Below are 13,140 nucleotides of genomic sequence, written 5' to 3' on the forward strand. Positions count from 1 at the left end.
CGTCTACCCGAGCCACACAGATTGATGGTAGGAGTTAGCTGACTTTCTGCCTTGCATCAATGCAATAAATAGGACTCACTAAAAACATGCATTTTTATATATACATCTTTATCACTATTACTTAGAATAGATTATGTGCCAAAAAATGTGCTATGAATTTTCTAGATGTGGCAAACCTGGCAGTATTTTACAAATAGCTGCAGTATTATTACCATACGCTCGGGTTGGGGAGTCATTTCTGAAGTTTGACTCAGGCTGGTTGTGGTTTAAGGCTAGTGGTTTTTGATTTAGAAACTCCCATCCACCACTTGGCAGAACATTACAACTGACAAGAACAAAATTAGTTTGCAAAATGGAAAATGAACCTCTCCCAGCTGTCTGCAGGAGAGCTAACCTCCTGGTCTGTGTTCTCTCAGGGATGCCGAGGAAGAGCTGCGGTGAGCAGAGCCTGGCGGGGGCTCGGATGTGAAGTCACCCAGTAGAGCGAATTCCCTCTTTCCTCTGGGAAGCATGTCAGGGTCATGCTTTAGAAAAGCTGCCTTCCCCCATGGCTTTTTGGGTTTGATTCAGGGATCTGGTTTCCAGTCCATTTATTGCCAGACTCTATTATTAAAAATTTCTGTAGATTTATGAGAAGCAGGGCAGCCTTGAATAGTTTACTATGAGGATATTCTGATTTAGTTTAGAATAATTCCCAGTTCATTAGCATGCTCTTCAATAACTGTGGCATTTTACCTCCCAACGAGTTGCCTCTACTATTCTTGTTAAGGTCCCCAGCCTGACACTACCCCAGAACTTCTAGCCTCCAGCATTCCTTGAGTCTACAGTTCACTCTGCCCTTGGTATAAGGAAAGAAATGCCCAAATGGAATCGACTTTTCATGTCATCATTTGTAATTTATGAATATAGATAATATAGATATGTAATGTTACATTTAATTACAATGTCACTGGAGTTCATTAACTTATCACCCGTTCCACCAGCACAACACGGGGAGTATATCTGTATTCTTGTGTGCCCATGGTTACATTCTATTAGTCAGCATGGGCTGTCCTAGGATACCATCTAGGCTTACTTTTTCTTTTTTCTCTCTTCCTCTTATTCTTTTCTTCAGTGTCTTGGCTCAGGCTCAGCACTATCTTTCCAAAGGAATAATTAGGTAAGATAAAGAATGCGAGATTAAATTTAAAGGTTAAGAAAGAAACAAGTCTCAGCTTGGTTCTAGAATTAGCTTGGCTTATTTAAGCCAGTCTTTCGGTTAGAACAGAGTCTGAAAGCTGGTCTGGCATCCTAATCTTCAGAAGCTGTGAGAAGTCTCCATGCTCAGACACAGTGACAGAGCAGTGAAACCAGAACTTCTAAGGGCAAAGTCCGTCATCAGACCTGCCTGAGACTCTCCACTGAGGTCCACGCTTTGAAGTCTTTGTGCCTTGGCTTCTTCATCACTGAACTCGGGAAAATAATGAAGAAAAATGAAAATTACTGAAGTTGCAGTGACGGGGAGTATTTGGAAAATAACACAGGCTGAGGTGGGTTAGCATTTGGAGAACAAAAACCAAAGCTATACTTAACATTAAACATAATGCTCATTAGATCCTAATTAAAAATAAGAGGCCGGGCGGTGGTGGCGCACGCCTTTAATCCCAGCACTCGGGAGGCAGAGCCAGGCGGATCTCTGTGAGTTCGAGGCCAGCCTGGGCTACCAAGTGAGTCCCAGGAAAGGCGCAAAGCTACACAGAGAAACCCTGTCTCGAAAAACCAAAAAAAAAAAAAAAAAAAAAAAAAGAGGTTTTGTTTTGGAAGTTATCTGGTTGTCTGAACTTTCCCCTCATTTCAGGGAAAGTGTCTCACGCCCCTTATTCCTAGAATGATCAAGATATGCTATCGCCTGTTCCTGTTGTCACACAGCATGCCTGCCTCGTCCTGTGGCTCTGCCAAGAGGGTCGATGAGGTGGATCAAAGGTCCTGTGGGCACTTCGCAACTGTATTAAAGCCGGCATCCATGGGGCTGCTGCGCACCTCACGGAGGAGCTTGTGGCATACAAACGGGACTGTTTGGGGGCTGATGGGTTTTCTTCCTTAATCCAGCTACCCACATACCATGCATATTACGGTCTTCATTGTGTCATTGTGTGACAACAGAAGACATCGTTGCTGGCTTTCCCTAGGTCAAATCTCACAAACGTTTACTGAGTATCCATGAGTCTTCTTCACCCTTAAGCATATGGCCCCCTTTCCATCCTCCTAAGAGGTAGACAAATTGATTTCATTCCCCTCCCCCCCAACCCTGACCTATTTTCTCTGGCAGGAAAGAGGTTTGGGAGACAAACAAACTTGTGAAGTTACATAGGTGGACAACCCTCCATTCCTCTTTCTCACAAGAGGTTTCACACCAAGAATGCCTTTGTTCACGTGGCTCGCTGGAGCTCCCGGATGAGCCATTCATCACCCATGACACTTTCCAGGCCAAAGAAAATGCAGAGCAAGGTAGAATTGGTACCCAGAGTGTATTAAAAAGAAACATGGACTTGCTTAAAGGATGCTCTGGGATGAAGGTTAAAATAAGTGACTTTTGCTGACTCCATTTTTTTTTTTATTCTACTGCCTTTCTGCTCTACTTTCTGTTTCATAAGAATCACCTTTTCAATTCCAAGTGGGCCAGGTAAAAGGTCACCGTATAAGCATACAGAAAATCAGAACTAATGAGAGGGCAGGAAATGTTTTCTGCAGACACCCAAAGGGTTTACATAACTATTATTACTTTTAGTCCCCTTAGGGAAAGGCTTTCTGTGGTGGCCAGATATAATCTGATTGCCAAATGCAAAATGTCTTGTTAAATTTATATCCCTTTAGGTCCCTAATTCATTTATTTTGATGGCTTGGTCTTTTTTTGTGTTGACCTTTACAAGGCTAAGCACTGGTCACCAAAGCTTACTGGTCAAATTTATTATTTGGAGGCAAAGAAAAGAAGCAGTTTCTGACTTTGTTGCCATATAAAGATAATTTCAATGTGAAGCCAACACTTTATACACCAAACTGTTTCTCTAAAATCAATATGCATTTTCCCCCATGAGACTGTCAAGTTTATTTTGTCTTAATTTTAAACCTAGATGTTTATATTTGCTTTTTTAAAAGTTGGGGTTTTTTTTGAGAATCTTAGAGAAAAATTAAATTTAAATGAAGCATAAACCCAAATGTCCAGGTTCAGAATGGAATGGAATGGTCAGACACAGGGCTTGTGTGAGAAAGGCAGCTGAGGGAGGCAGGTGTTTGTGCTGAGGTGGGGTACGGGTTGCCCCTACAGAGAATAAAGCTGGAAGGTATCTTAATTTGTGTTTCTACCCTGGTTGGGTTGGCAATGTTATTAGTAGGGTGCTTTGGAATCAGAATAAAAGGATTCTTGTTTCCAGCTGTGTCTAGAACCCCTTATAGATACAGACCTATTGCCAAGGTTATCTTGCGGTACATACCCATGGCCTGCTGGAGCTGGCCTTTGGACTCTCCTTCCAATACCCCTAAGGGACTGAGCCCTCAAAGTTACCCCATCAAGTCCTCTACAGCGTCCTCCATAGAGGCTTCTGGCCCAGCCCTGCTCACTGCCTACAGCTGTTTGGTTGGCTTAGACCAAGCTCCTGGAGGGCGGGTCTAAGAGACAGTGAAATCATGTTGAGGTCTCTAAAATGGCTCTTGTCCTCTCTCTATAAACGGCTTTCCTTTAAAAGGTAATGCTTCAACTTTTACTGTTAAGTCTGTGTGGTCACCTGAATCAGTTTTTCCAGGCCTCACATGCAAATTGATAAGTTGTGGGTCATGGGTGCTAAGTGAACCCACAGAGATATTTCTAGATCAATTACTGCCATCAAGACAGCCTGCAGCAGGCTTGTAGAGCTTCCCTCACACCCCTGAGGGAAGGTGTGACCCCTGAGTTAGAACAAATAGTCTGAAAGGGTACTGAATCGAGGTCAGTGTCCATATGGCACTCTTCTATATTTCCAGTGTTTTCACTTACTACACGGTGTGGTACACTGGAATCTCCAGGCTTTGAGCTGGAAGTGTGGGATGCTTGGCTATAAATTCTGTCTCAACTCCAAGTGTGGCTACTTCAGGAAAATCATATCCTCTGGCTTCAGTCTTCTTGTCTGTGAAGTGGGTACGATAACACCCACACTGACTATCCTGTAGGCTTGTGACCAGGCCCAAATAAGACGCTGTCACAACTTCCCTACTTTATAGTAACAGGTAATTTTGGCTTAGCATCCGTCTGTAAACGCAAAGGTTAGAGGAACTTAAGGTGAGCATTTGTGAGTGGGAGCTGCCTTGCCTCACTCTCCCAGGGATGGGGAGACCTTCACACATCTGCCCAACATTTGAGAAACTCTGACAAGTGAAAAGGCCTAAAAGGAACCTTGGCTTACATCCCTACACGCTCATATTCATCAATATTCCCCTGTTATGTAAAGATAACTTCACCACGGTGTGTGAAGGTTACATTCAGACACATAAAGTGCTGGACCATCAGCTGATCCAGCATAAGTATCCCAGGCATGTGCCATCCTCATGCTACCTCACCAGTTGAGTGTACTTCCCATTCAAGCTTTGTTCTGCATAACTATTTTAGAAGAGAGCCATATGACCACTCGCTAAGGTGACACTTCAGAAAAAGGGAATGGGCACGTTTTTCTTAGTCTTCAACCTAGAGCTACGTCTAGCAGTGCAGTGGGGAGGCTGATGGAATCTGTGTCAGAGGACTAATGGTTCTGTGAGCGTCCTGTCTGTCTCTACACACAAATTTGTATCTGTCTTCTATGCTGGCACTAAGAACCATTCAATCTAATCACAGAGCTTCCCCATCTGTCAATGCGGACTACATGGTAACTGGGTTAGAAAGTTACCAAGTGATAAGGACAGACACGATCCATCGATATATACGGAGTGTTCAAAACAGTGCCACAGACTTTGGAACTTATGCGCTTTATGAATATTAATCATTATTACCTATCGGAATTGTCTTACTAATCATAGGTAGAGAGATGCAGGGTGGAAAGTGAGTGACTGTCCTAGAGGGTGCTTTCATTGCTAAAGAGCCACCGTTAGATCCTGAAAGGGCTGCTACAAGCAACCGTTCAAGAGCTTGGGAGCACAGAGCCTCAGAGCCGTCCCATTAGAAGCTCACATTAAGAAGATCACCAGGTGCTGTGAGCACACTCAAGCCTGAGCTGTGCTGAGCTGAACTCTCAGGGGCAAATGGAAAACTTGGGTTACTTGCATTCTGGTATCGAGACTGACTGAGAGTATCTGTGCTGTTTTAGTGGCAGTTATCCAGCCCTGATCGCAGTACAGAAAGCTGCTGTGAGGAAGGAGGATAAGGACCACACCCACATCAACCTCCCAGCTGGAAGGCAGTTCTTCAGGAAGCAAGTAAGACGGACACATCAGAAGCCTTCATGGAATACATGGGTGATCTAACTGGCCTGGCACACTTAGAAGGGGGAACCAAGCCAATCACCCTTCAAGAAAGAGGTAGTACCATTAGGAAATCTGTGAATATATTTTTAAAGGAACACTGGCAGTGATTACAGAGAAGGAAGGTCACTTACATTCACCCAGGGATGCTCAAGGACCTGCAAAGCTGAAAATCTCTGGTCCACGTTAACCAACAGCATCATGTTGATGAGCTCCTGTGAAGGGGAATATTAGACTCCACTTATCCAGCCCTGCAGGGAAAAGCTGGGGGTTTGCAAGTTCAGGATTGCAATCTCAGTTTGGAAAAGCATTTGGAAAAGCTCACAATCTAAATTATGTCACTCCACTTACCCATGACTAGCTGGATCACACCTTCAAACGTTAAAGAGACCGTGAACTTTTGGAACACAAATATATAGCTTAGTCGATAGAAAAATACAATGAAATTAATATTTATGTAAATTCCATAAAACACTTTTAGAAGCAAACTCATGTTAAACAAGTGATCCATCTTTTTTACTGAGATGTAATAGTTTAAAGGCAGGTTTCTTGGTTGTATAGAAGTCATATCAAAAATAAAGAACAACTTTGGGGCTGGAGAGATGGCTCAGTGGTCAAGAGCACTGACTGCTCTTCCAGAGGACCCAGGTTCAATTTCCAGCACCCACATGGTGGCTCACAACCTGTAACTCCTGTTCCAGGGGATCTGACGCCCTCTTCTGGCATCTACAGGCATTGCACTCACGAGATGCATGTGCACATGTGCAGGCAAAACACTCACATGCATGAAATAAGAAAAAATAAAATCTTTCAAAAATACTTAAATTTATATTTTGACAGATAAAAAAATGGGTCTTCACTCTAATTTCCAGGCAGCATATTGAGGATTAAAGAAAATGAATGAAGGATGAATTGCCAAAAGCTAGTTGATAAAGTAAGAAACTATTTTCTGGAGATACAGCTTTGGGTGGCACAATGACTTGGTTATCATCTGCCCACTTTGGATTATGAATGGATAGATGCATGTTATCCAGTTCTTTATGCATTGTATGGGATTATGAATGGATAGATACATGCTATCCAGTTCTTTATGCACTGTATAGGATTCCTATTGATAGAGTCTGCCTTAACTTTCTTCATTCATCTTCTAACTTACACAAGTATTTATTAAAGCAGTGGGTGTGTATATTATACCTTTTGCTGGGTGCTATACAGGGCTGAGAGTCAGTCAGTGATGCTAAGCTCTCAGGTTATATCGATGCTGGCTTTAAGAGTTGAATGCATTCCTGAAGAGCTATGTTGGGATGTTGCTACATATCTGAATCCCTGCACTTGGGGGTCAGAGTTAGGAGTATTCAGGACTGAGGCCAGCATAGGCTAAATAGTGAGACTATATTTATAGGTGAGAATGCCTTCCCCTGTCTCTCAGATCTATCACCTTAGGGTCTTTCTTTTAACTTCTCTCAACTCCTGATGTTTCCCTAAGTCCAAAGGTGGACATGATGGAAGAAGAGTCCTGTGTGCCACAAGCATCATTTTGTATCCACAGAGCTCCTGTCTGAGCAGAGGAGTTTTAAACTGAACTCTGACTCAGGAGAGAGAGAAAAATTCATATGTACTGAATGACCAGAAAATGACCAAGTTCTCCACACTGAATTTTGGGGAACTTAACTCAACATTCCTGTACACAAAACAGCTTCAATATCTCTTACTCAAAAACGACTTTTGGATTTGGAATTTTTGTTTAAATTTTGCAATATTTGCAGGCACATAATGGTGTCTTGAGGATGGAACACAAAACACAAAATTTAGTTGTTTTATATGCACTTACATAAATAGCCTGAAAATACCTTTCCATGGTATTTTTAGCATGCCTGTATCTGACTCCAATCTGTCACAGGTGCAGAATTTTCCGTTTGGGATGACATGTGTTGACACTCAAATTTCAGATTTTATTGCATTTTGGATTGAGTGTGTGTGTGGGGGGTCAAATTAGAAGTGTTCAAGCTATAGACATTCAAAAGAGATGAAAATGTTCCCGCCCTGAGGTCTACCAATGTACCAGCAAAAATTATTCATTTTCTTAGATGCAGATGAATTTTTTAAAAATATGTTAAATAAGCATAAAGCTACCATTTTGCTCACTTTTCACATCCAGTTCTATGCTGTTACATACTTCACCCTTCTGTGAATACCCCACCAGGCATCAGAGGAGCTGATCTTGGGTTAGCAGGATTAAGAAACGTGAGTTTCATCCCTCCTGCCTCTGAACCCACGTCATCCTATAAGGTTAGACTTGAATAATGCCATCTCCACAACATTCTTTTTGATCATTTCAACAGAGGTTGAAGCTGAACTCTCTTCCCTCTGATTAATCAGTTACTTGATTCACTTATTTATACACTGCTGGTTCATTGAATGCATAGGACCACTGGTTATATACTGGTCATGATGTAGGAATTGATGGTATGGCAGTGAACTAAATGGGCAAAAATCAAGGGCTGGAGAGATGGCTCAGTGGTTAAGACCACTCTCTGCTTTTGCAGAGGACCTGGGTTCGGTTCCCAGCACTCATATCAGGTGGTTAGAAACCATCTACTACTCTATTCCCAGACAAACACACAAATGCATAAAAAAGATTTTTATAAATGGACAAAAATCCTAGCCTTCACAGAATTTGCATTCTAGTGGGAGAGTCTGGAAATCAATTGCATAAGTAGAATTTGATCTGCCTACATATGTTCATGTAGGTTATATATGTTTAAGTAGGTGGATTTAGAGGACAGTTATATGACAGAGAGGATGGACATGAGAGCTTACATTCTGTTTTTGAGACTAAGAACATACGCTGCACAGAAAACAGTAAAGTAGAGGAGGAGGACAAGGTGAGGGAGATAAGATGAGCTAGGAAAAAGTGAAGAGCTACGACTGGAACCAGGGGCCAGAGGGTGGCCTCCTGAGAGGAACCATGCAGGGAAAACAATGATGCCATGCAGAAATGAGTCTGGAATGACAAGGTGGTGGCCCGGGGACAAGCAGTTCTGGGGAAAATTGAGCCCTGATGTCTGTGAAATCTTGAAAAACCCAGTTATTCTACCTAGAGAGTGTCCAGGAGTCACGTTTTTATCCTTAGTCTGCTCGTACATGCTGATTTAGTTAGAGTCAACACTTCCATTAAGGTACCAGGCTCCAGAGAACAGGACAGCGATGGACCCCCTACCTTAGCAGAATCTGACACGTTGTCCCAGTATGGAGGCGGGAAGTCCACTTGGCCCATCAAGATCTGATCAAAAAGCACCTCTTGGTCATCACCACTTCTGTGGAGACAAACAATAAGAGAAAGCAGAGCTGAGTGTCAGCTCACCACACACCCCTTAAATGTGCAAAGTATACTTTTTCTAAGGCCATTGAAAATGTCAGTATGCAATTGTTTTGGTAAATTAACAAAGGATGAGGTTAAAGACTCCAAGAGGAAGATTTATGGGAAGTGTGTAAATTAGCATGCACTACGGAAAGAAGAATGAGAATCGCAAGTGGGGTTCTTATTATGTTCCCCGTTGCTACAGGCTCCTTTGTGTGAGAAGGGCGAATGGATCATTCAGAGAACAGAGAAATGATTTGTTGGTGCTGAATAAAAAAGATTGCTGCCCATACCCACGGAACGGAGGGAAACCGCACAGCAGGATGTAAGTGATCACACCAGCTGCCCAGATGTCCACCTTGAGGCCATATCTGCAAAAAGAAGTGATGCCGGAGTTAGCAAAGTCAGCCAGGACAAATTATACAGCCAAAAGTCATGGCTCTTCCACTGCCAGCCCAATGAGACTAAGCAAAATTTAAAAAATCTGACAACTGAACTAAAACTCATTACCCCTGGGAGTTCTTCCATAGTGCTGGAAGGTACTGTGCAAGCTGAAAAGGGAGAGGAGCAGCTAACAGTCCTACCCGGCGGTGGTGCCTATGAACCACAACAATGACCCGTTTGTCAAGATAGCCCCAAAGATGCAATGGTGGCACTCCTATCTTAGTGGCAACCGACAGCTGTTTAATTAGACTTAAGGCCTGATCAATAGGATGGAAATCATGCTAGTTACCCAGGGCTAGTAAGGCCACTGATCTTGAAGGAAAACTCATTTCTATCACTTTACTAAAGTAGTACAGTTCCTAACTGCATTCTAATTATTTAACCTTAAATACACCTCATCAAAGAAGCTTCTCTTTGCAACAAAGAAACCACTGCAGAAAGCCACATCCAGTCAAAATGAACAGAACAACTGAGTGGGGGGTGACCAGACCTAATGGATACTTACACACATGCCCCTCAAAGAACATCGTGGAAGAAGGGGCAGAAAGATCGTAGGAGCCAGAGGTCCAAGATATCTGAGGTGCCATTGTGTCTCCTAGATTTTGATCGGGAAGCTTCACTCATGATACCTCAACAATATAGCTGCTTAAACAAGACCTGAGTAAGGGCAGCACCAGTGGACATGCTAATGAGGAGGAGGCAAATCTTACGGGGCTCCAACCGTAGACAAAGAACTACCAGCAACTAAGGAATGCTGGAATCTGATAGAGGAGAATTGTCTTCCCCAGGGATGAGAGCCCTAGTTGATTATCCAATGCCAAGTGGTCATCCCTAAAATCATATGCATACAAGTAACAATAAACTGACCCATCAGGGGTTATACTTATATATTATTGCACACACACACACACACACACACACACACACACACACACACACACACATATATATATATATATAAAAGGAGGCCATGAACTACAGAGGGTATAGGAGAATGGGAGGGTGTGGAGGGAAGAAAGGGAAGGAGAACATGATATTATATTTTAATTTTAAAAAGTTAAATAAAAATTACATCACATAAAAATATATCTGCAGAAAAAAGAAACCAAACACTCCTGGGGAGACAGCTCAGCAGTTAAGAGCAGTGGTTGCTCTGCAGAAGACCCGGGTTCTGTTCCCTGCACCCACATGGCAGCTCACACATGCAACTCCAGTTCCAGAGGATCTGACCCCCTCTTCTGGCCTCCATAGGCACTTCATGCATGTGACAGACAGACATGCATGAAGACAAAACATTCATAAACATAAAGTAAAAACAAATCGTTTTTTAAAAAAACATAAATTGAAAAACACTGAGCCTCATGAGAACACACACACACACACACACACACACACACACACAATACTACAAGCCTGGGTTGATAATATATTTGCTGTGAATATATTAATTTTTTGGCCATATTAATTTTTAGATGGGGCTGGGTCCAAATGCCCTCAATTTAGAAGCAGCAATTAAAGATTATTTTTTAGTTTCTAAAGTATGATATACATTATCTTATTTTTTCCCCCTCAAACACTGTAGACTGGACAAGATAAATATCACCTATTTTATAGAAGATAAAATGGGTCCAGTGGGTGAGTAATTTTGCTCAAGATCACACCATTTGTCAGCAACAGAACTGGGCTCCAATCAAGCACCCAACCAAATCCTCTTTCTACCCGACTCACACAGCATGCATCAAGGTGTGTCCTGGCCAGAGAGCTGCTAGGTAGAGGTGGTGTCACTGAGGGTTGGCAGCCAAGGTACTTGTGTGAGCTTCCAAATCACTCAAATTTGGCTAACAAAATAGTCTGTGGGGCTGAGGAGACATCTCAGTGGGTAAAATTGCTTTCCACCAAGCCTGACAGACCTGAGTTTGGTTCCCTTGACCCATGTGGTAGAAAGAGGACCCACTCCTCAAAGCTGTCCTCTGACCTCCACACGTGCCTTCATCAAATAAATAAACAAATAAGGTATCCTAAGGATTCCCCATGAGGCTTACTTGCTTGTGTGTTCTGTCTTTCTGTCTTTTGGGTGACTAAACAAATAGAAATACATTCTACCTGGGTATAAGTTTGAGTCATGAGTGAAAAGAATACTTAGGGCTGGTAGGGTAGCTCAGAGGTAGAGTGCTTATACACATAGTATGCCCGAGGCCCTGGGTTCAATTCTTTGTAGCAGAACACAAACAGAAAATCAAGAAGAAAGAGACCACTTCCCACACACCACCCTTCCCATTCCTTTCATTGAAGGGTAGCATTTCAGATCTCTGGCTGTGGCTCTTGGTAACAAATTAAAAACAAAACAAAACAAAAGTGATAAAGTCTGTGTTTTAAGTTACCCTGAATTCAAATCCCAATTCAGCTACTAGGGAGTCATGTGATTATAGACACTTAGCACATTAGATGAAAATCTCAACACATTCACATGGGAGTGAGAATTAAGTAGAGTTTAAGATTTGGCACATAGTAGGTCCTCAAGGAATGGGTTACTCCCCTCTCATTCTAGGACAGAGACTGACATTCATTTCATTCTGCACACGCATCAGCAAATAGCTAATGGCCCTCGGAGGCCCAAGACGCTTGTTTTCCTTAGAGAAGTAATAGCTCTCTAAGATGACTAAAATAGAGTCAGGGTATAAAGCGAGGTGAGAAAAATGGCCAGAGGGGAGTTGAGAACAGGATACAGCAGGGTCTCATTCTTTTATATTGAGAAGAGATTTAATTACTATTGATAGGCATTTCTCCACTTATCTGGACATTTATTAATTTTTTTATAGTTAATAGCTATTTTACCTTTAGCAGAGACCAAATGCAAGCTTTAAACAAGATGACAGTCACTGGCAACTTGATTGGGAAGACAAAGAAAAATGGCTTGCTGAACAGGTGGGGGGGAAGAGGGGAGAGAGAATTGACGGGTAATTCTGTCCAAGTGCGACAGCTCTCTAATGATGCTTATTCCTTTGCCAGCTCTAAAGCATGAGGGAGCACTCACCCAGTCTCTGCAATGATTTCTGGAGCCACATATGTTGGGGTGCCACAGACTGTGTACAGGGGGCCGTCGACAATGGTGGCCAGACCAAAGTCACCCAGCTTGAGCGACTTACTGCCATCCTGGTGCTCATACACCTAAAATAAAAGTCAAGAAGCATAAGTGTCTTAAAGCCGAGAGCACTGAGGTTTAAATTTAATGTAAACGAAGCAAATGGCAAAAACCCAGGCGGCCGTGCAGGACAGCCACTCCGGGGCACCTTTCTCGGTTTCACTGCTACACTAGAGGCAATGAAGGAGCAGCAAATGGAATTTTGTTAAGCAAATAATGGGGGCATTCATACAGCAGAGTGCAGATGCTCATGGAAATTGTCATGTGGGGGCTGGGGAGATGGCTTAGTGGGCAAATGTGCCTACCACCAAGTCTGATGACATGTTTTATTCCAGGACTATACATATGGTGGACACACACACACACACACACACACACACACACACACACACGTACATACTCACACACATTGACACACATACAGAAACACACATACATACACACATACACAAGCACACATTGTCACACACACTCTTACACATATACACTCTCACATACTCACATACACACACTCTCTCACACACATACATACACACACACTCACACATACATACACAGACATACACATATACATACACTCACATATACATGCTCACACACATATATACAAACACAAACACAAACACAAACACACACACTCACACACACACACTCACATACAAATACATACACATACAATAAATAAATGTAAAAACAAATTAAATGGTAATGTAGGGTCCTATTTATTGAA

At 42.5% G+C, this 13,140-nt stretch overlaps 1 protein-coding gene across 4 annotated transcripts in view; it reads right to left on the minus strand.

Annotated features, from left to right (window-relative positions):
- The window catches only part of Dclk1 (doublecortin like kinase 1), a 298,047-nt gene that overhangs the window by 22,331 nt on the left and 262,576 nt on the right, over positions 1–13,140 (minus strand). For all 4 annotated transcript variants that reach the window (XM_059265105.1, XM_059265106.1, XM_059265108.1 and 1 more), the window contains 4 exons: positions 12,303–12,436; positions 9,118–9,195; positions 8,684–8,780; positions 5,598–5,678 (listed from right to left, as the gene is read on the minus strand). In XM_059265105.1, coding sequence (XP_059121088.1) covers positions 5,598–5,678; positions 8,684–8,780; positions 9,118–9,195; positions 12,303–12,436 — 390 coding nt within the window. The remainder of the gene's footprint in view (positions 1–5,597; positions 5,679–8,683; positions 8,781–9,117; positions 9,196–12,302; positions 12,437–13,140) is intronic.

This window comes from Peromyscus eremicus, chromosome 6 (genome assembly GCF_949786415.1).
Source record: "Peromyscus eremicus chromosome 6, PerEre_H2_v1, whole genome shotgun sequence".
NCBI lineage: Eukaryota > Metazoa > Chordata > Mammalia > Rodentia > Cricetidae > Peromyscus > Peromyscus eremicus.